The sequence below is a fragment of the Kwoniella newhampshirensis genome (assembly GCF_039105145.1).
Source record: "Kwoniella newhampshirensis strain CBS 13917 chromosome 10 map unlocalized Ctg14, whole genome shotgun sequence".
Lineage (NCBI taxonomy): Eukaryota > Fungi > Basidiomycota > Tremellomycetes > Tremellales > Cryptococcaceae > Kwoniella > Kwoniella newhampshirensis.
This window is the reverse complement of record NW_027118344.1, coordinates 386,736-408,851: the sequence shown is the minus strand read 5'-3', so window position 1 is coordinate 408,851 and position 22,116 is coordinate 386,736. Positions and strand designations below refer to the sequence as shown.

General features: G+C 50.8%; 9 protein-coding genes across 9 annotated transcripts; 4 read left to right on the top strand and 5 right to left on the bottom strand.

Annotated features, from left to right (window-relative positions):
- Positions 1-755: 755 nt before the first annotated feature.
- On the bottom strand, positions 756-2,133 carry IAR55_006856 (uncharacterized protein; the record flags this gene model as incomplete). Its single annotated transcript, XM_066949934.1, has 3 exons — positions 756-1,586; positions 1,648-1,808; positions 1,860-2,133. 3 exons carry the CDS (start codon positions 2,131-2,133, stop codon positions 756-758), a joined length of 1,266 nt encoding a protein of 421 aa, XP_066799626.1.
- Positions 2,134-2,689: 556 nt separating this feature from the next.
- Positions 2,690-4,421, top strand: IAR55_006855 (uncharacterized protein; the record flags this gene model as incomplete). Its single annotated transcript, XM_066949933.1, has 2 exons — positions 2,690-3,682; positions 3,759-4,421. The coding sequence occupies 2 exons, from the start codon at positions 2,690-2,692 to the stop codon at positions 4,419-4,421; spliced, it is 1,656 nt and encodes a 551-aa protein (XP_066799625.1).
- A 368-nt stretch (positions 4,422-4,789) lies between these two features.
- IAR55_006854 (uncharacterized protein) lies at positions 4,790-10,682 on the bottom strand (the record flags this gene model as incomplete). Its single annotated transcript, XM_066949932.1, has 6 exons — positions 4,790-6,735; positions 6,803-9,092; positions 9,147-9,238; positions 9,289-9,935; positions 9,985-10,554; positions 10,627-10,682. The coding sequence occupies 6 exons, from the start codon at positions 10,680-10,682 to the stop codon at positions 4,790-4,792; spliced, it is 5,601 nt and encodes a 1,866-aa protein (XP_066799624.1).
- A 368-nt stretch (positions 10,683-11,050) lies between these two features.
- On the top strand, positions 11,051-12,318 carry IAR55_006853 (uncharacterized protein; the record flags this gene model as incomplete). The annotated part of the gene is made up of 4 exons (XM_066949931.1): positions 11,051-11,193; positions 11,292-11,444; positions 11,500-11,657; positions 11,714-12,318. 4 exons carry the CDS (start codon positions 11,051-11,053, stop codon positions 12,316-12,318), a joined length of 1,059 nt encoding a protein of 352 aa, XP_066799623.1.
- Positions 12,319-12,572: 254 nt separating this feature from the next.
- On the bottom strand, positions 12,573-13,501 carry IAR55_006852 (uncharacterized protein; the record flags this gene model as incomplete). The annotated part of the gene is made up of 3 exons (XM_066949930.1): positions 12,573-12,703; positions 12,812-13,012; positions 13,087-13,501. 3 exons carry the CDS (start codon positions 13,499-13,501, stop codon positions 12,573-12,575), a joined length of 747 nt encoding a protein of 248 aa, XP_066799622.1.
- A 748-nt stretch (positions 13,502-14,249) lies between these two features.
- Positions 14,250-15,690, top strand: IAR55_006851 (uncharacterized protein; the record flags this gene model as incomplete). Its single annotated transcript, XM_066949929.1, has 7 exons — positions 14,250-14,390; positions 14,476-14,486; positions 14,554-14,696; positions 14,766-14,905; positions 14,978-15,115; positions 15,184-15,227; positions 15,282-15,690. The coding sequence occupies 7 exons, from the start codon at positions 14,250-14,252 to the stop codon at positions 15,688-15,690; spliced, it is 1,026 nt and encodes a 341-aa protein (XP_066799621.1).
- Positions 15,691-15,791: 101 nt separating this feature from the next.
- Positions 15,792-17,229, bottom strand: IAR55_006850 (uncharacterized protein; the record flags this gene model as incomplete). Its single annotated transcript, XM_066949928.1, has 3 exons — positions 15,792-16,597; positions 16,689-16,956; positions 17,050-17,229. The coding sequence occupies 3 exons, from the start codon at positions 17,227-17,229 to the stop codon at positions 15,792-15,794; spliced, it is 1,254 nt and encodes a 417-aa protein (XP_066799620.1).
- A 1,198-nt stretch (positions 17,230-18,427) lies between these two features.
- IAR55_006849 (uncharacterized protein) lies at positions 18,428-19,414 on the bottom strand (the record flags this gene model as incomplete). Its single annotated transcript, XM_066949927.1, has 4 exons — positions 18,428-18,778; positions 18,856-18,955; positions 19,022-19,092; positions 19,157-19,414. The coding sequence occupies 4 exons, from the start codon at positions 19,412-19,414 to the stop codon at positions 18,428-18,430; spliced, it is 780 nt and encodes a 259-aa protein (XP_066799619.1).
- A 1,118-nt stretch (positions 19,415-20,532) lies between these two features.
- On the top strand, positions 20,533-21,889 carry IAR55_006848 (uncharacterized protein; the record flags this gene model as incomplete). Its single annotated transcript, XM_066949926.1, has 4 exons — positions 20,533-20,946; positions 21,002-21,392; positions 21,665-21,727; positions 21,780-21,889. 4 exons carry the CDS (start codon positions 20,533-20,535, stop codon positions 21,887-21,889), a joined length of 978 nt encoding a protein of 325 aa, XP_066799618.1.
- Between the last annotated feature and the right edge of the window lie 227 nt (positions 21,890-22,116).

Below are 22,116 nucleotides of genomic sequence, written 5' to 3'. Positions count from 1 at the left end.
GGTGGGTCTGGTAGGAAAGTGGAGGTCGTCAAGGGATCGTGAAGAGGAAGTCTAGTGTTCGAACTGGCTACAATAGGAGACGAACGCAAGAATCGATTGAGAAGAGACAGAGAAGTGCCCCGTTGGGAGATGGGGCAAATGAGAATACGAAGATTGGGGGAAGTTGTGAGGGATGGGATTGAGATGATGGATGTGGTCCGGAATGATTGATTGACTATATTTCCAGCAGCAGCTGTGTCTGTAGAGGTACGTAACTTTTGGGAAATGTCTGGTATCCCCAACAACTTGCCCCGATCATATTATTATTATTATTCAACACCCCCACGCGTAGAGAACAAGCAAGGAGATACCACGTGGACCACGTTGCTGATTTTTTAATCTATTACGTACATCCACACCACACACTGGTCCGTCCCCAAAAATCAATCTGCGAAGCCCCGATCATATCCGAACACATCGTCCATTCTAACATCTCGGTGTGTTGTCTATGGTGTTGGTCGAGCGAGGGAATGGGAAAGAGGAGGGACCCTGTCGAGGGATCGGCAGCGTTTCCACAATTCCCAAGGTCATGGGCCGATACCTGTCAGATCATCTCTCTGCAAGTCTCATCACTATAAAAAGCGTTGCCATTCCCTCATTCCCAGAAACGAATATTTTGACAGGATGACCGAGTCAATCTATTTCAGCTGGTTGACACTCTCGATTCTGAACTGTGAGATGATGTATCTGCAAAGTGGCCTTCCACTCATCTACATCTATATAGCCTGCAGCAAGAGGTCTACGGCATCCTCCGCCGTGCCCCAACAGCTCTGCCACCCCGCTCCGCCATGTCCATAATTGTAAATGACCGCTGTCTGTATCCCTTCTTCCAGCTCAAGATCAGGCCCCCTCTCCAGTCTTGTCCCAAGCTCCCTCGAAGGCCTGAAGCCCACCAGTGTCTGCACGACCAGGGACTGCAGTGGCGAGATCGCGGTCCCCTCGTCCCTGTCGAGAGGATGACCTGTGATGGGCTTCTCCATCTGGTTCTGCGCCTGAACAAGGGGAGGTGCGATTTTGTGCTTCGGACACAGATCCGGACAGATTTCCAGGACCCTTCTAAGGATATCTTGCGAGGTTTCTTCTCTTGGATAAGGGAACCAATCTCCTATCTCTCTCGTACCACCAAGTATGACCTCGCCATCCGGTCTTGGAATGACATAGGTCCTCTCCCCACCTTCGCTGCCCGTCAGAGAACCGACCTGCCTCGTGTAGCCGGATCTGATCCATGGTGCGCGCACTTTTATCACTTGTCCCCTGGCAGGCACAACCGTTTGATCTTCTACTCCTCCTAGGGTGAGAGCGCCTATACCCGTACACACGATGACTGCGCTGGGAGGACGATCACCAATGATTGCTTGGCTGGAAGGGTGGGACAACGCGGACAGTGAAGAGAGATGATGGCGGTGTATGAAGACTTGATGCTCGGATAGCGCGTTGATTCGTGTCAGTAGACGGTTCAGATAGACTAGCGGTGTCATGGTGAGAGATGTGAAGCTAACAGCATGATCGACGTACTTCGGTCGCTGACTTTCTTCGATTACGGTGAACTGTTCTCGCCTAGTCAGCTAAAGTTCTCCCCAGCTTGCCATGAGACATGAGAACACTGACATCGGGATGCTCTTCGTATATCTCCAGATGCTTGGTCTCGCCCACGAACATCTCTGTCTGTTTGAGTGCCATCAGACCAGATGATTCGCCCAGCTTCCTCCACTCTTCATACATGATCAGAAAAGCTGTCCGACTCTCTGTCAGCCTGTCGTCAAGGGGGCCTGGGCGCCGTATGGTCACTCCTTCAGGATCATAAAGCACAGCTCACTCACTTTTCCTGTCCCATCTCCGTTGCCTCTCATCATTATCATCTGCAAAACTGAGATGATGCGCCCCAGCAATTGTCGAGGCGTACTTGGCGTCCAAGGGGTCATTTGGCAGATGATCGGTGACGATATGGACCGGTGGACGAGTAGATTGGTAGAATTCTGATTCCAGAAGCTGGACGGCTGTTGTCAATCCGATCACTCCTGCACCGAGGATGACGATTGGCCGTTGGGTGCCGGTGCTGGTGCTGGTCGTTGCCGATGCCGATGCCGATGCCATTTGTCGCTGCGTGTCTGAGTGAGAGCGGTGATCGTCCATCATCGTATGACACCTCTCTTTGTAGGCTATATCGCGCGCCGTCGCGTGCTCTTCATATATGGATGCGTTATACAGTCAACGATTGGCGAGGTTGGTGATAATCGCCAATTGCTCGATATATCGGTAAATAACCTACCACTGATTGGCGAAAGGTGGACTTTCGGTCTAGTCCGCACGAGCGTTCCTTCCGAATCAGTCACTGTCGCTGATGATCCACATCAATCCCATACATCTCTGATTCAGGTGTCCAACAAACCAACCACCTCGAAGACTGATTCGACATCCACCAGCGCTCTTCGACCGTCCTCTGAGGCACTGCGATGGGATGGGAGAAACAACATCATCCTAGATGCCGGATCAGCGAAGATCGTCACCTACAGGGAGACAGGATCCAACTCCGGTCCTGCGATGCACGTGCGGGGTCACCGCCTTATCCCCCTTCCGATAATCGACGAACATCATTGATCTGCTCTCAGTTCCAGCTTTTATATATTTCGGGATTCACACGTCAAGCACGATGCCTCGCAAGACCATCAAAAAACTCCGTCCCGCTCAGCCGTATCTTCCCGACACCTCACCTTTTGAACTTCTTCCCCTTGAGACCAAACTCCAAATCCTCTCGCATCTTCCTCGAGCTGTCGCCTTCGCCTTGGCGGTTGTCTCGAGATCATGGCGTGATCCCGCCGAGTCGGTCATCTGGAGCAAGCTCAGCATCACTTTTCCGAGGAACCAAGGCACATCTGTCTGTGAAACGTCACCACGTGTACAGAACAAGAATCTTGAGAATAAACGAATGGAGCGAATCAACCTTGCGTTTCGAACTCGTCCAGAAAGGATAGGCTGGGTGCGGGAACTCCGGATCGAGCCTGATGGCGACGATATCAATCATCTCGTCGATCTCGTCGAAAAGGTGGGACCGAATCTGACCGAGCTTCGTATCGGACCTCTGGACCAAACGACATCTATGGCCACTGACTTTTTCGCTGCGATGATGAAAAATTATGATACTATTCGACCGTTTCCACGTCTCAAACAGTTGGAGATCGGCATACACAAGAAGACATCGATCGAATCTCAATTCTCTGATATAGTCCATCTCGCCCCAACCCTCACCAAACTTACTGTCAGCGGCACCTTATCGCGAGCGCGGCGGAAGATTGACGAGTCGCATTGGCCATCTTCTATCCCGACTCTCACTCGGATTCGTATACTGGATTTTGAACAAGGGTGTATCCCGCTTTTGGCTCAGATCGCAAGAAGTGCTTCTGAACTGACGGAGATCTCGATACAGTGTAAGGACCACAGTGGAAGTTGGATGGACGATCCGTTCGTTGCTAGTGAGGATGATCTGAAGCTCCTGAGAGGACATGAGGGATTGAGGAAGTTGGAATGGAGAGGTGATTGGCAATCGAGGTACTTCTTCGAGAGGATATGCGAAGACGGGTTCGACAAGCTGGAGATGTTGGTCCAGAGTGAAGGGATCGGTTGTGAATCGGAAACGTATATCGAGGTGAGCTTGATCACAGCCGGATAGCTCAACGTGTCTGATCGCTCATCGGCTGACCTAATCTGTCATCACCACATAGAACATTCACGTACCCCCTTTCCCCTCCCTGCACACTATCTTGATTCCATGTCGCTCGACGAAATGGTACAATCGGCTCAACCTGCCGGACTGGGCCAAAGCTCCTCCCCCTCGATTCTCTATATCATCACATACCATCTCTCAACTCCGACAAGCCTCATCTCTCCTCCAAATCCAATTCATCTCATCATCATCATCATCATCATCTGCTGTCTTGTCTGATGCCGTCGCCGTGGAAGAATGGTGCAATAAACGAGTTAACGGGGTCCTGGTGAGGTCCTACACCCACAAGACGACTGGGGAAGAGATGTTCCATCTCAAGAGATTGGCATTGAAAATCGTCCAACCGAAAATATACAATGAATCGAGCTATCAAAAGGGATACGAGACGATGAAGCTCTGTACAGGGACTGTGACTGGGACGGATCACGATTGGATAGACCATACGTCTTATCGAGGCTATCCGATCCCTGAAGATATATTGAAGAGAGTTTATCATAGAGTAAAGAAGGAGAAAGGGGATTGGATCACGCCGGGACGAGGATTGGATATGCCGGAAGAAGCTTGGGAGGTCTTGAGGAGATGGAGAGGGAAGTTACCGGATGACGGGGAGAATGGAACGAGGGTGATGACCAGGAGTATGAGGATTATGGGGGAGTCGTAAATTCTGATGGGCGATACTTTATGCCTGCGGATCGCGTCTAACTTCAGACTATACCTACTCGGGTGCTGTGTGTATTGTGTTACTATCAGATGATTGAATTATAGCTTATGGACGTACCTATCGACGACTCATGACTGACAGTCAGGCCGCTGATCACAGTATGCATTCCCGTTCGTGTTACGGTACAGGTATAGTCGATGCTGGTATCCTCCGACGAGCTTTGTACATATTCAGACCAATATCTGTTTACCCCTGAATTCTTCATACCCTTCTAACAAATTGACTTCGACCTTGATTCACCCCTACTTACAATCCTTATCTCTCTTTCCCTATGTTCTGGCTCCCACTCGCATACAGTACAATTCGCCTCATATATCTCCAAAACTCTTTTCCGCCAATCTCCTCAAAACCCCCAACATCCCTCCATCAGGAACCAACATCGTTCTGAGATCACCTTGCAGTTCTCGTATCACCATCCCTTCCCTGTTCCCACCTCCTCCATTACCTCCTTGAGTGTTTGTCGACATTGACACTCTTCTCTTGCCCCCGGACATACCACCACCCGAAACGACGTCTACATCCATTGACATTCCGGAATCATCTTCCTGTAGATCTCTCTCGTCTTGCGGTAATAGTGATTGTCTGAGCATCAGTTGTGAGAGAGATAAGAGTCCTGCCGACTCCATCAACTGCGCCGTGACATTCCGGATAGACCCTGCTGGAGTAGCAGTAAGTCGCTCACTGATGTTGGAAACGAGTATGAAGATATCGTTAATGACGCCGACTGGATCCGAGGACGTGGATCCGTTACTCTCCGCAGATGAATGGTCCGATTCTAAGATGTAATCTCTCGCTCGATCGGGATCGACTTCCTCTCTTATCGTATCCCAAGAACGAGTAAGCACTATAAGTGTCAGGATTACCGTTCTGGTAATTCTTAACAGCGCCTTCATCCTCTCTGCCAGGACTGGAGTCCGTTGCACATCCAACAGATCGACCTCCTTGTCTCCTTCAATGATTTCTAGCTCGCCTTCTAAAGCCGTCCGCCCTTCTGTAGTGCTAGGGACGACGAGAGTGGACAGCATTCTCGGATGAGAAAGCGCGTAACGGATGCCCTTCAACAGCTTGAGAGCGGGCATCGAGTAATCGGCCAACGAGCCCGGACCGAGCGCGCATGCGACTCCGTAGAACACATCCACAACTAGTTCGAGTTCCGTTGCTCCAGGTCCAGTGATAGGTGTTTCTCCATCCCATGACATAGCTCTGAGCATTTGGGCGTTCGATACTCGAATGAAAGGGATCACTTCAGTTCGAGTGAACGTTGTCGTATCAGGTAGCGTCGAGAGAAGTGCTTTGACGACAAGGAGCATACCGCACCAAGCGTCATGCATCGTGTGACCGTATGATTCAGGAGGGGCTATCCGTCCATGCTCTGCTTCTACCACAATAGCGTTATCCGAGTATGCGGGAAGGGTGCCTGATATTGCGATCTTCTCGGCCGATGAAGGGCTACTAGCAAGAGCAAGGTGAAGCAGTAAGATGCTTGAGATGTGTAACGGCACCTGATCCTCGACGATTCGTGCGCGTACTAGGACATCCAAACTTCTAGTGATGAGGTTGACACCTTGAAATCTCTCCAACCAAGCTGTGGTCATCGTCGTCAAATTGCTGATCTCGCAGAGAACCCCCATGACCAAACTAAGGTCACCGGCGAATGCAGGTCTATCTCCCCTGACTATCGATTCCAACAAAAGGTCCGCTGACTCAAGCACCAAGGACGTGCCCGCGTCGATCAGCGATTCTCGGACAACGATGTTGGACGAAGCCGCCTCCGTCTTGCGGAACACTTGAAGGAGAAGATACAGTATTCTCAAGACGGGCTGATGTATAGCAGGCAGTTCGGGATGACGAAGAGACACAATTGGGGGGAAAGATCGGCAGGTGATGATGGCAGAGATGGAAACGGCAAGTTGCTGAGCCAGTTCGACATTTGGCAGTTGTTCTTCCGTATCCAGTGCTGTTTCGAGAATCACCGCAAGAATGGACAAACGCTCAACTTGGATAGCGAGCATGACGTCGCCCTCTCGATACTCTTCCGCCACCGTTTCCGCGATAGCAACACTAGCACGGAGAGCAGCCGTCATCGCCAGAGCGTCGCCTTCTGTCCAACCAGCCACGCTTTCGGCGAGGAGGCGGAATGATCGGGTGAGCGCAATGTCCGCATCGAGCATCGACCAGTTGAGGTTGAGAAGGTCCAAAGCGAGGTTGACAGTGACTTGTTGGGCCGTTGATTCCTGGACTACCACGCTACCGTCTGTGGAAGGAATGGCCTATGTCAGTAGGTTTCCCTCCTAGTTGAGCTTACGTTAAGCTAGGCTTACCGTAAAGATATGCTCGCCCATATTCTCTCTCAGAGGGAAACATAATCGTTTTGAGCGAAGGCAGACTGCCTCCGCTTGCCTTCACTTTCTTCCCTTGCTCCTCGTGCAAGTCTGGCACGCAACTCGAATGGCTGGCCATCATCCCAGCTTCTTGCAATGCCGAATTGTTTCTAAAAAGTGACAATACAAGTTGCCTAGCTTTGGTCTCGAGCTGCGAATCGTCGTCATTCTCCAATGCATATGCAAGTTCGGCGGCAAGTAACGACGTAGCATTAGCTTTGGCTTGGACCGCGTAGGCATATCGCTGGATGCGACCTGCGAAGTCGTCCGCATGCATCGAGAGGGAGAATGTCGGCGGAGCAGGGACTATTCGACTTGAAAGGTCAAAGACTGATTGCCAGAAGGAGTCGATCTTCCTCAGAATCGAGATGGCCTTTGTGGCGCCAGCAACTCGCATGACCGACAGAATAAAGTTGAGGACCGCGGCAAGACTGTGCGGTGTGTCGCGAAATTCTGCTTCCCAGGTCATCAATTCTCCTACAGCGGGTTTGAGCGTTCCTTGGACTTCGTTCCCGGTCGCGAGCCCAATACACGCCGGAACGCATCCTGGCTGTGTAGCAACGGTTGTGGCGAGCAAGTGCCACACTGCAGCTTTGATATATGAGTCGTTTGTCGTCCTCACGACCTCGGCCAGGCCGTCAAAAGTTCGTGATGGACTACGAAGCATGCTAGCGAGCGACGGACGATGAGGGTCGGCACCGACCGTTTCGAGATACGCTCTAACGGTCTTGAATATGTTCAGTGTATTGCTGGTTTGTGCGGTGGGGGCGAAAGCGATGTCCAACAGACTGTCAATCAGCTGGATCTTTTCTCCTGAAACAACAGATATGGGAACAGCAAAGAGCGACTTCGGAAGAACGTTTGCAGGAGTGGCCACGAGTGACGACACCCGGCAGAGAGTGCCCAAAAAGGATACGGATTCGTCAAGACATTTGATTACTAATTCCGCATCGCCCTGTCTGCGCGACCCTATCAATTTTGGGATAAGGGATCCGGACTGTGTGATGGCTTCTATCAGTGGTCGATATGTCAATGGCGAAGTAGCAGTGATGAATATATCGATGAGGACTTGAGCCGCCGTCGTCGGACCAGATCCATCCATCGTCAAGGGATGGCGTAACACAATGTCAAATATCTCAACGACTAGCGAGGAGACTTCGTACTTCCTTGCAATATCTTTGTATCGCCAAGCGGTGAAGTTGGTCCAAATATCGGCGAATACGAGATGGAGAGCCGATTTGACGATGGTCAAGTCTGACTCAGGGATGTGGTGCGTATTTGTAACGAGTGTGAGGATCAGCCGCAGAACCGCAGTGGTCAGCACATGCTCGCCACTGATACTATCAGCTTGTACCAAAGCCGCAACGCTTCCGCGTCGTTTGCCGCTTGAATCGAAGAAACCGGAAGACCGAAGGCCGGGCCAAATATTGCTAGAAGGTGCCGTGATGAGAGCCTGAACAATGTCAACAGCATCTGACACAACGCTGGTGTCCATCGCCAGTTCAGGGAGTCGACTGTGATGCAACACGGTAAGAGCGAGATGTAAGAGCGTTTGACCTGACGAGTAGTGAACATCGGGACTGAGATGAGTGAGAAGGGTCGCTTTGATGTAAGAAGAAGAGTGAAGAACCGATCGCAGGAACTTGATCCCCGCAGCGAGGATCTCGGCTGTGTCAAGTTGCATGTCAAGGTCTCGTACCGACAGATAGACGCTGTCTGGAGGGTGGGCTGAGGTTGGAGGCGTTGTCTCGTCAGCCGCGTGGATACCTGCAGCAGCTTGCAGGATTTCGAGTAACAGACCCCAGCCGGAGATGATCTGGCTTGTCCACATGACCTGTGACGATGTCCCGACCGATTTGACAATCACACCCTTCGACCCGCGGGGGACACTGGCGCCACCAGGGAGAACAAGCGTTCGAATCGCCTCGACCACTTCTCTCCCTTGTTCATCCTTCCCCACATATCGACACCATGAGGGCTTTACGGTGTGCGTAACTGAGGGCAAGTTTGAGAAGTAGTGGTAAACCTGTGCAGCTGGATCCGTCCCATAGATGTCTGGTATCGAAGTAGCAGATGAGGAAGTCGAACCTCCTAGAGAAGCTAATATTTGAAGGAGATGTACGGGTTGAGAGGGAAACTGACTACGATCGAGGATAGAACGCCTTTCATCGTAAGGGAAATCGGCAATCCAAAAATCGGCGGCAATCAGAGAGGCAGTGGAAGGCGATCCCTGTGTCGAAATCAGTCAGACCTTTAACCCTTGCACAGATCGAAGATGACTCACGCCACCAAAGAGCAACTCCCAGCTTCGATATAGCCCGGGTCGATCGGCGATACTTTCGAGTTGGACGAGTTCCGACAGACCAATGAGGACATCTGTGCGATGTTCGTCAGCGATGGTAAAGCGGCGGTAAATTTCTATCCACCTTTAAGCACTTTTCGGTGATATGATTCGACATCGGCTGTTCCACCAGCGATGTCGCCATTTGACGCACGTAACAAAGGTCCCGATAGGATTTCTTCCAACCATGGGAAAAGTCCAGAAGGTAATCTCAACGCTCGAATCGTCATGTCTTGCCAGCTGATTGCGCCATCTCCGCCCGTTGGCGCTTTGTCTTGGGGAATTGATCGGAGGATAATAGACCAAGCCAAACATATGATCGCCATCGGCCAGATCGGCAACGGGATGCTACTAGGTGCAGGTTCGGGATACCGAGGCGACAGGTCGTTGGAATAATCTACAAGAAATTCGTGAACCGAGGCAATCTTGTCTTTTGCTTGCAGTAGGGTTGATTCGTAGTCGTCCATAAGTTCCGCGGGCGACACGATCTGTCCCAGGCAAAGACTTTCCAGTGCAATGATGACCGTCAAGTCTCGTATCCTGATGGCCAGCCGCTGAGACTCCGCATCATTGTCCCAGAACTCTCTGTTCGCTTGTGAGGTACCGAACGCGGACATGACTGTTCCTCTTATCAGCCCCTCAGATATGGATGCTGAACGTGAGGGGGTTTGGTAAAGCGAAACAAAGAGGAGATTCAGAATCGTCTCTTGTACGCGTAGTTGATGTTTAGCCCTACTTCACGTCAGCTTCATGGTCGCTCAACGATCGACACTTGACCCACCAGAACAACCCATTTGTTGATCTTTGCTTCTCCTCCAAACCCTTTTGAGCCAGTCCGCTAAAAGCTCTAAATAACCCTTCGATGTACTTCCCCGGATCTGCCATTGTGTCCGACCTGACCTCGTGTGCCAGTTGGCCCATAGGTCCTTCATCATCCGACAGCTTGAGCAGCGCCAAGGCGATTTGAGGTACGGCTAGCGCCTCTTCTGAATACCACAGTATGACCCTCTCCACCATCGTCTCTTCATCCGTCTCCTCATCGACGCTGAAGGTTAGATACGATTTCGTCATCATGAAAGCCCCAATCTCATCCAGATCCAACGCAACAGCTACTTTCAATGCGGCTTTGCGAGTAGACTCGTCGACATCATATTGGGCGGTAGTACGAGGAAGCGTGAACGATGGTTTGTTGAGCATGGACCTTGACTCGGCTGTAGCAGGACTGAAAGGTTGCCATGGTGTCTCTATTCGTCTCTTGTGCCATGAGAGCAAAGCGCGAAGCTTGGGTATGGAGGTCTCGACAGCCGCAGACTCGGGTCGAAGCAGTGTATCTCGTATTGTCGTGAGCGGGCTAAACAAACAATGTCAGTCCAGTGAACGACATTGAGAGCACAAATGCCTCGACAGCAAGATCCTCACGTACCATAGATAATCATCAGCGACCAGCAAATCCGATGGACCAGCAGCCTGTACCATCATCGGAGGTGGGAGCTAACTGAACGAGAGCCGGAATGTAGGAGACAAGCTGGAAGACGATGTCTGCATGGAAATGGTGGATTGATTTCTTGGGTGAAGTGAAGGAGGGGGCGACTTCCTTCCTCGTTCAGAGCGACTGACCGCGTGTATGTCACGTGACGCACAGGGGTTGCACACCGTGGCATTTCCTTCCCGATTCAGTTACAAGTCATTAGCGGATTTGAATTGTGAATGGTTATCAGGCAGGATCAGGCTTCTTGCCGTTACCGACCCATTACCACCACCTCTCTTGTTCCTACCTCGTCTCATTCTCAACTATACGTCTCTGTAACAGCAACACATCATCCAGCAGAACACGCCCCCGCTCTGTCATGTTGAAACACGCTCCCCCTCCTGGGACATTCCCAACCATTATCCCTCCGCAACATGCCGAGTCCAAGCGGGATAGGAAGAGAAGGGAGACGGTGAACAAGATTGAGATGCTTCATGATGAGAGCTGGCGCAACCGCGATGAGTGAGTGTCAATGGTGACATTCCGCTAGCTGTGTACTGTGTTCATCCTTGATATTCTGTCTCTGAAATCCTGTACTGACTCTGTCCCGGCGGGTGCAGGAAATTCTCTGGTCTATATAAAGAATATCATCTCGAAAACAAAGCCGTCAACACCCAACCGCCCACATCTGCAAAATACCTTCTTCGTGTATATCCGGCTAGCATAGAACGTGACGCGTTGTTAGAAGCATCAGAAGTCGAGTATCAGTACAAGTGAGCTGACGCAAGCCGGGTTTTTGTGTAATTTGTACGCTGACGAATATCGCAGGGCAGGACAGGCGAAGAAAATGTATGAATCTGAGAGGGAATCGATCGAAGCCCAGTATTGGGATGCGAGAGACCAGGTACGACAGAGACTGTTGGCAGCTGTAGAGGATCGAAGACGGCGATTACGAGAAGAGAAGGAAGGCGGAGACGTCGTTACCGGTGCGTTGCAAATAGTCTCATTATCGTTGCATACTAACCGCCGTTTGGCTGGTCAGAAACCCTACTCGAAGCTCAAATCAGACCGCGTCCCACTCGTCGTATGCCATTCCGGAATCGATCATCCTCATTCAATCCATCTCGTGGCGATACTCCTATCACTACCCAGAATGGCACAGCGCCAGTTCCCCTGCTACCCCGCTCATCATCACCACCTAATGGGGTGAAGACTTCTGATATCCTTTTACATTCTATGATGGCTCCCGCACTGGCGGTGATCTCTGCCGACGACATCATCTCCTCTCAGTCTTCTTCACTTGCTGTTATCCCTCCACCGACTGGCACACTGACCTACGTCCCGGTTCAAGGTGGAAAGCGTGGGCCTAGGGGGAAAGGCAATGCGGAACCTGCAAATGGAGATGGGAAGGACCCAATCGCTGCGCCAGGTACGGCTACGGCGTTGGGTATCGCGTCCGGTCAAGTACCTGGACCTGGAAACAATAGGTCGAGAGGCGTAGGCGGCACTCGAGATCAAGCTTTGACACTCGGTAGAAGTCTGGCAGATCTAGCGAAGATGACACAAGCCAATCAGCTGGAAATTGATAGTGATTGGGCGAGGATGCAGGGAACTCAAGGCAGAGGGAGAAGAACGAGGGGAGATTAGGGAGGACGATGTTTGTGTATGATAGTGTGGGATTGAGAGTTTGCGAGAAACCTTTCACGTCATATTAGAGTCATTTGTATGTACTGCTGTGAGTGTATCTGTCACCAACGTCGTCTGTCCAAATCAGGGCCTGCCTTCCGCGCCGCCAGCAAGCACGAAAGCAGAGACGTGGCCGGATCTTATACATAGAGAAATATCGCGATGCGTCGTAATACGTCCGCATGATGACAACTTTTCCCCCACAGTGCGTCCGCTCAGTCGTCGTCTGAATCGTCGGAATTGAGTTCCAGATGAAAGACAGCGTTGGGGTCGTATCTCCTTCTTGGTTCTTCATGTTGTATGACTTCTTCCCTTCTCTCTTCCTTTGGAGGCACCGCAGCACCTTCTGTTCCCAAAACAACACAAAAGAAAGCAAGTCACCATCAGCTCTGGTGGCTGGCGACCGACTGGAATCGCGCGAGGACAAGGTATATTGCTGATTCGTATGACTCACCGTCTCCCACGATGCCTTTCTCGCCCATACCGCTCATACTTCCTTCGAGCTGGAACAACAGTCCCTGTCTCATATTCATCTCTGTTGGCCAAGGTGTACATTGAGCTTTGTCGATCGGTGCTAGGAGACTCGATACTGGTGCAGAGGAATGTCGAGCGAGCGCTTGAGCGTGTGATAATAACGTTTTCGCAGGAATTGGATCTGATTCAGGTTGAGAGGTTTTAGTGAAACTCGTTGGCTGAATGACCAGAACCAGCTGATGACAGTCCACTCACGTTGTTCAGATCTTTCGATATCATTCAACACTTCTCTTCCGGATTGAACCATCCCTTCCATTTCTTCTCTACCTTTCTCCAAGCCTCTCACCAAACCCCTCACTCTCTGTTCCAGCCTCTCCACCTCCGCTTTCTGCTCCATCAGAGCTCTCCATTCTTCTTGATGAGCATAAGCCTCTCTCACCAGGTTCGACAAGTCGAGAGTTGACAGTTCCAATGCTGCGTACAGTTGGGAGATCTGTTGGGGGACAGGTGACGAGATCGTTGATGAAGAGGTGTTGGGTGCAGGAGGGGAAGCGAGGAGAGTGAATAGTTGGGAAAGCAATAATGATTGAGTGCTCAGGTTCTGTAGAAGAGACAATCGAATAGGAGGAGAGGAGGACACAGAGGGCAGAGGAGGAGCCGGGTTGGTCATGTTGCTTCAGGTGTCTCGTCCGTGGTGAATGACAAACGGAGGGAAAGACGGGACATGATGGGTCAAAGTTGATGTCAGGATTTATTGTTGATAGCCGAGTGATGCGCGTCGATGTTGTTCGTGGCAGATCTCGTAACGGTTGCCAGACAGGACATCTGGGTCAGATCTGCTAGACCATTGATCATTCCTCTATGCACAAATCCCTCGCAATACGACTTGCTAAGCAGTATGATGACCCGGAGGAGCGAAGCAACATTCATTGAAGGATACCACAAGTCACTGCAATCGTCTGACCTGACGGCAGAGAACAAAAAACGGCTATATGCCCGCAAAATGACCTATCATGAAGCTGGCCGCCCTCTCCCCTTCCCGTAATCCCTCGAGTGTTTTCAATACACTTGTGCCCCACAGCGGTTCTTTCACTACCACCTCGTCGTTCGGTATTGCAACACCTTAAGTGTATGCATACGGAATTTAGTCACCAGTGAACACGAGTAGATGCGGAGTGCCACCAAGGGGCTCCCTTTCACCGTGCGGTGCTCGCCGCCGTTGACATTCAGCAGACAGACGTCACTTCGTTGCTACTCACGATTACTGTACGTGTCGATCTTCAGTCACAGAATTTAGCAGTACACTGCAAGGCCTACTCTGTTCATACATTCGACATAATCACGGGTGAGACCTACCTGGGATCTACCTAGCAAGCACCAGATCTAGCTCACGGACAAAGAGGTGCGATCAGGTCAAGATGCCCCGACTGGATACATCCCCGTCGGCTTCATCAGGAGATCTTCCTCTCTCTCAGAAGGTCAGGAATGCATTACATCGATTCAAGGGATTACCGAGAGAGACATTACATCGGTATCATAAGCTTGGAAGGAAGGGGAAGGTACGTATTGATGCTTTGCTGACACATCCCCGACTTTCAACGTGGAAGCGGTGCTGAAGTTTCTTGTGCACTTTCTTCCCCTTAGGCGACAATATGGTCAGTCATATCATTTGAGAGCTTGCACTGGTTGTCGAGCATGGTGTTGACGCGAGATTGTCATCAGGGTGATTACCGCCGTCCACATCTTCATCCTCGCCTTAATCATCATCATCACTCCGACCCGGATCGGGCACTGGTTCACTTCACTCGCGTTGAAGCTGAAAGGTATGGGATGGAGAGGTGTTCTGCTATGTATGCTTTTCTCAGGTGAGTCGGAAGCTCTGAACCTTTCATCAATCACAGTTGATAGACACTGATGAACGATTGTGACTACAGTACTCAGCTCACACCCTCCTTTGTTCGGATTCATGGGCTCTCTTACTCTGATCGGATTCACGTACGGAATCTGGCCTGGATTCCTCATCTCTTTCATCGGATCGATGATTGGTGCTGCTATCGCTTTTATCTCAGTCAGAGTGAGTCCTTCGTCTGCATCGACCTTCCCCTCTGAGACTCATGAGCTGATCGCCGGGCTGTGCACGTTGTAGGCTTTCTTTCTCGGTTATATTGGCAGAAACGACAAGTGGGATGCGTTCGGTCATGTCATGCGGAGTAAAGGTCTACCACTTGTGATCATGATTCGATACTGTCCTATCCCCTGGGCGGTGGGTAATGGGCTTTTTGCTGTGAGTATGGGAGTTCCTGCAACTAGATCCGTGCGGTGAGAGTCAAGCTAAGACAAGCCTCGGTCTAGTCGATTGAGAGCGTCAAATTTTGGCATTTCATGTTGGCGACTCTGTGAGCGAGACCGCAAGTCGTTCCGCCATGACTGTGACTGATCTACCCCCACAGCTGCATCCAACCTCGACTGCTCATTCCCGTCTTCATCGGATCCCGACTCACGTCCCTTGCTTCTGATTCTCCTTCTTCGGACCCACTTCGATTCTGGCTCAACCTCTTCTCTATCGGTCTATCGGGGAGTATCTCCGTGGTAACCGGTATTGTCATATATCGACTCACCTTGGAACAGATGCGAAAGCTCGACAGGGATGGAGGATCCGGACAAGGGTTCGGGGATGGAGAGTTGGCTGCAGAGGTTCTGGAACAGGATGCTTTACTGGGAGAGTATAACGACTCATCATCTGATTCAGGAGTTGAAGCTGAGATGTTGACGGAGAGAGAAGGCAGGGGCCTGAGTGCGGGAAGAGGGGGAAAGTTGGCTCGAAGGACCAGCGGCAGTGATGCAGGTGAGATGGTGTAGAGCAGAGACGTTCTCATCTCAGGGCCCCCAACACTATTCTTTTCCTTTGTCACGTCTAGAGCCCATGTTTTGTATGTAACAGTTGCATGCCATACTTGATCTCACTTGGCATACCAGTCCAGAAACAACAGGCCAAGACTGGCTCCAATGAGGAATATCAACAAGAACAATCTCCCTTCTTTCCCTCTTTCTCTTGCTTTTCGTAACTGTTCGTTCGCTCTCCCCACATCTGCGACGCTCCCCACCGCATCTTCATAAAGCTGTTCTACCACTTCTGTCTGTTGAGCTAGATGTCTGACCAGCTCCGATTGCAGTTGTGAGATTTCCAACAGGGATGATTCTGCCGAAAGTACCGAGGAGAGGGTGGATGACATGTGTTCTAGTAACGCGTTGTTCTCAGATTCGAAAGCCTGTATCTGTTCTTGGGACAACTGACTTTCGATGGGTGGTGAATTCGGGTCGACGATACCCATACCGAGATTCGCACCCGAATGAGGATCTGGAGCACCGACGATTGGTGAGAAGGCAGGATCGTCCACGCCAACCACCACGCCGTCCGGGATCTTCCTGCCTTCTGCACCTTTCGGAACTGGTAGATGAAACAGTCCTTGCGTTGATGCTTTGGATGACTGGACACCAACCAGCCGAGCAGCTTCGGTACTTGCTCCTGCACCCAATGTTTTGCTTCGTTCTTCTTTTCGTTTCGCTCGCTCCTCCTGCATGTCTCCTACGGATCCCGTGAGTTTCGCAAGGAAATCGTTCAACGTCCATAGGATCGAAGCTCGATGAGCGGTCAGAAGCGGCTCATAAGTGTTGCTGGGGACTAGTGGGGCAAGGGAAGGAAGGAGTGAGAGGAGTGTGGTGGTTGTCTTCGTTTGTTGCAATGTGGTCAATTTGGATTTACGATCTGTACCCATTGACAAAATCAGCGTCCAATCTTCCGCTCGTTCTCGTGAATCCTAGCTTTGAGTTTGAAAGGTAACGACCGCTGCACTCACTGTGTTCAGATTGTTCCAGCGCTGCGACTCTCTCCTTGCATCTTCTCAGAATCATTCTCGCTCTCAGATCAATCTCGTCCCTTTCTCTATCCGTGAGGTATTTGACCCTCTCCCATTTCTTCCATTCCTCGAACTCTCCTTCGCCCTCATCTTTGGTCCTGCTTGTATCTCTTTGAGCTCTACGTGATAATGGGGGAGGTTCAACAGTCGAAAGGTATGGTTTACGAACGGACGAGAGGAGATTTTGTAACGATGAGAGATGAGTGTGCTGCGATAGGAACGAGTATAAGATCGGATCAGATCAGATCGTTCAGCCAATAAATCAGGAATTCTGTCAACGGAAGAGGGATGGAGCACATACTATCCGGTACGCTTCTTTGAGAAACTCTTCTTCTCCCTGTTCCTTGCCTTTCCCCTTGCCTCTCCTGTCTCGACTCGCAGCTCTACCAGCCGGTGACTTTGACCTGGAGGAAGCATGAAGCGAGCATTGTTGAGAACTGAGGATGGTCTTGAAAAGCGACGTTTGGTCTGTTGATGGCATGGTCGTTATGGTATGATGTTACGCATACAGAGAAGGTCGGGACACAGGTATAGATGGAGAGACTGCAGAGAAACAGGTAAAACCCAAAAGACAACAATGTGATGAACCGTCGTCATCATTGACCGGTTGAGCGGAAAGGAAAGCGCGACAAGTCGTTGCGTCATCACATCAGCTTCATAAGCGAACGATATGCATGGCATAAGTCTTGCTCGAGGCAGATGGACAGACTGTATAAGATGCGATTGGTATAGTAGATACAAGGAGCACAAGAGCAGTGTCTCCTTCTGTGTGATGAACGAAGGGGGAGAACACGAGAGAGTGTTGACTTACTCACACGGGAGAGGATCGTCTTAAGAGCATGCTTTTCCTTCTTGGGCCATACCTCGAAGGAAACGCTTCAAGTAGCGACTTCACACTGGGGCACATCGGTCTCTGTCTCCAAGGCGTTGATCCCAGTAACCGAAGGTGAGCTCATTGTACATTCATCATGCCAACAGCTGGCTCTAGAACGATATCGTCGTCGTGACGAGAATCGATCGAAGTTTCCTGTGCGCTCGATGTACGGCAAGGATAGTTCATGGAGACCAATCTTCTCCAAAAGCGTCGTTCGGTCGGATTGAACAAGACGTGTACCGACTTCGCAAAGCATTTCTGACGATCGAAGCACTGTATGATTCCAAGAACCGACACGAGGTAATGCGATAAGCTCAGCTCAGTGCTGGTACAGTCATCCTCGAGTAAGTGAGAGGCACGTCACTGCGTCATCTCTGCGCTGCCAATCCCATATCCCGATGTGTACGAGATCGCGGATGACATCGCCCACGAAAGACAATCATAAATTCTCATCAGGTTGAGCGCATCTCGCATTATCATAAGTGACGTTAAATAGGACCGCAAGCAGAAGATGTATCAATATATACAAGAGAAGTTGATAATGGTTCATTATTGAGAAAAAAGTCGTGTCGAGAGAGAAAGGGCGAACAATACGTCTGAAATCTTGAGGTGGATTGGGAGGCAGTGAAAACGAGTCCAAAAGTAGTGAGCGAGACCTGGTCAGAGGATCTTGGCTCGAAAAGACATGAGCGGCCTTGTGACAGTCATCGACTGAGGGAATGACAAACGGTTCTGATCAGTTGCAATCGATGAGCGCCCTTCTTGACGACCCTGAACACATACACACTTACTCTTCATGAAGCTCTCAATGAACTGGCTCGATCTTCAGCTCTTGCACCTTTGCAGTCAGGTTCTCGACGTTACGCTTCACGAGTGATCCTCTCAATCCGAGTTTGTGCTTGATATCGGGCCGACACTTGGGCGAGGCACGACGGGGAATATTCTCCTCATCATATGACCTTGAGCGACAATAGCCAAAATCCCGGAAAAGTTGAGATAATCGCGTTGGTTTAGGAGACGAGGTTGGCGTGGGAAAAAAGTGACTTTTGGGATCGAAGAGCTTGGCTGATAGCCTGAGGAGAGAGCGGACAACAGAGAAGACCGGCACAGTAAGTTCCTTGAACAGAGGGGAGAAATGGGGAAGCTGTTCGGCAACCTGTGATACCATCCGTGTTAGCTTCTCGTTCAGCGGGTATGACAGTCAAGAGACAACTGCGTCGGGGATGTACCTACCTGTGCTATGACAAGTTCGAGGTGCATCTTCACCCCCGAGAACCATTCATCGTCCGAACGGGGCTTCATGTGTTCGGGTTTATCGCTCATCGGTTCAACACTACGTGATGTACGTGGTCAATCAACGAGTTTCATACACACTATACCGATTTTGCCTGGGACTTACTGAGGACGCATCATCGCAATAATTGCCCATTTGACCAGTTTGGTATCGAGACCTGAGAAATCGCCTGTTTTCTACGTTTTGTGTATCAGAGCTTGAATCAATGTAGATAGGCATAAGTCACAATGCTTGACTCACTACTGCCTGATGCCATCTTGTCTCACTGTCATCTAAGATAAGAGCATCGTATCGTTTTGAGATCAAGACGAGAGAAGTGTTGATGACCCTGCCTCTCTCAGACGCTGCAACGTTGACACCCATGTTCGCATCTGATTTGGAAGACGCGAACGCTAGATCAGAGAAAGATGGAAAGCAGAGAGGTTGAAGGATACAAAGCCGACCGCGGAACTCTGAAAGAGGCGCGAAACCATCATCTTTATTACGTAAAGCATTCATCGGTGGCGGTCGATGCAGATCAATTGTCTTTTCGGTATCAGTAAATGATGCATGCTCAGCCGACGCAAGCAGACACTCTGGTTATGATTGCCTTTGGAACTGTTCAGTCCAACGGGTGGCAGGGTTGAGGTCTTTGTCGACTCACAGGTGCCCTGTCTCTGGGGTCTCATGACTGACCCCGCCGATGATGGATCGTGTAGTCTGATTGATCGAACGAAAACGGCCGGGGGCTCAGCTATGATTGTGTGTGGAATGGAGAGTGAAAGACCGACACTCCAGGCCATGGTAGCTGGGAAGGGCTCGGAGGCAGGTGGTGGATGACGCTCAATAGCCATACAACGTCAACGAAGTGCCAGTACAGGATAGATGCCGCTTGTTGTGTGTCTGACCATTTGCAATCCCCTGGCTTGAAATGGTCCGAGGGTGGCAAAGTGAAAAGCAAAGTGCACGAGCCCGTTTCTCCCAATGACCATTAGTTGACTCACCACGTACTGTATACGTATATAAACATCAACAAGTCCAATATCCTCTCTCATCCCTTCTCTCACTTCACTCTCAACACTTACCGCTCAATCCCAACGCAACAGACCATCAAATAAACTATTTTGGACCATTCCCTTTCACATTGGCAAACAAAATTGGGATCACCTCAAACAAACTACTTCCACCCTCTCAAATCCCTCTCAGAGGCAATCAGACCTGCCCCTCGCACCACCTCCATCCGATTTTCCTCCACCTTCGCCATTCACCTCTGGTCCGGATGGACTTGCTAAGATATTACGATTTGTTGGCTTCAAACAATCCTTGGCTTCGAGGAGCACCAAGTCTGCGTCATCCAGTCGACCTGCACACGCCGCCCTGCAAGCTGGCCCAGGTCTTCCTATTCCAGGTGGTAAGTAATGACGTCAACTTACCATAAGTGTCTGCTTGCTGTAGATATACTGACCTGTCCACTCTCCGCTAGGACCACCTGCCTCCGCCCCAAACCTTGCTTCCGAGTATCTGGCGAGCGTGGAGGACAAATCGGTGGATGCGATTAGCATCCACCAATGGGCACGTCGAGATTGGCTCCCAGGTACGAAGTTCACCGCACATGACCCCTCTCGACAGTACTGTACATGGAGAAGCTCAAGTACAACGTTTTGAGAGTCGAGGCGGAGAGGAAAAATTACCTGGAAGAATTGCGGCACAGATTCGACGTTGCCGTCAGCGACATCTCGACCCCTGAAGGCGCCAAATTAGAATTCGCTAGAGGCAAGATGTCCGTACAGGAAGGGCGTGCTGGGCAACTCCTCTATGGCGAATCAGCCCTGTCGATGTCTTTTTCGGCAGATCTTCAGACCTTGATTCGACTGCTCCTAACTTCCGAGCCCTTCACCGAACCCACCAACGGAGCAGCCGACTTCTTTGCAGATGGAACATACGGAGGTTCTCGTATCGATTTTTTTGCTGGCATGACCGGAACCACGGGAACCGGCGATAATCAGGCAAGTCAGGGGGAGGCTAATGAACAGAGTACTCCTGGGGAGACCGTAAGTTGCTCTCATCGATGTCAGAATAGTCATTGATTGCGTGAATGCGAAGCAGAGCAATTGGAACCCCTTTGACACCACAACTATCCGTATCCGAACCGTGGCGGGTATCGAGCTCAAGCCTGCTCTCCTCATTCGCAGCGAAGATTCACTCGAGTCGTGGCAAGCCGCATTTGACAGGGTGCACTCTATTGGCTACGGACCCGATATTCTCCTTTACTTCGACAAACTGAACAATAATCTTGGAAGGACAGTCTTGCAGATCTTCGAGTACATGGAAAGGCACGATTTCGACCATAGCTTTGTCGTCAACGGAGATGAGTATATACTGGTTAGAGTCATTGGATACTGGAGGGTTTCAATCTCCCCTTCTCAGACGGACCATCTTCTCAAGGACTTTTTAGCGGTCACCTGGCATGGAATTCAGCTCTGGAAGACTGGAGAGCGTGAGTGGGAGAAATCACCGGAAGACCGTCCTGCAAAAGAACGCGTCTTCGTTGACTATATCAAGGCTGGAGCATCCACCGCGAGTCCCAGCACTGGCAGCGAATCACGCGACCTACTTTCCTTTTACCCAAAGGGCGCAAGTCGACCCGAGTATCTGAAGAGCCTGTAACGACCAGGTCGAGGTTTGCAAGACTTAAAACGTTGCTGCCTGCCTCCCAGTGAGTCTCTCAATCGTCAACCCGACTATCGTTTCACTGACCAGTAACCACAGGCGTCGCGCGGTCTCTGGCGCTTCGAGCAGCGAGAATTTCGAAGGCCCCCGCGAAGGCGATCCGTGAGTTCATGTTTCCTCAGTCCATGGTAAAGACTGACTGTTTTGCCTGCAGACGACGCTCTGTGGTGGGTCCACGCGGTGCAGAAGGTGAGACGACCACCGGGGGTAGCTCGGGCAGTGTTAGACCCCAGAGTCGGTGAGTTTGACTTGACGATTTCATGAGCTCCGTCTGATCTGCTCACCCCTCCCCAAATTAATCGCCAGATCGGGTTGGGTCGACCCTCGGAGGGATCGAATAAGTGAGCGTATTTTCTTCGTATTCCACTTGGCTCATGCTGATTGACACTCATCATGGGAAAAGAAGGAGCGCCTCGAGAAGTGTGTCGGTTCTGAAAGCCACGGTATCCGAAACATGGTCAAGGTTGAGGAAAAAGTAGCAGAGATCGGGT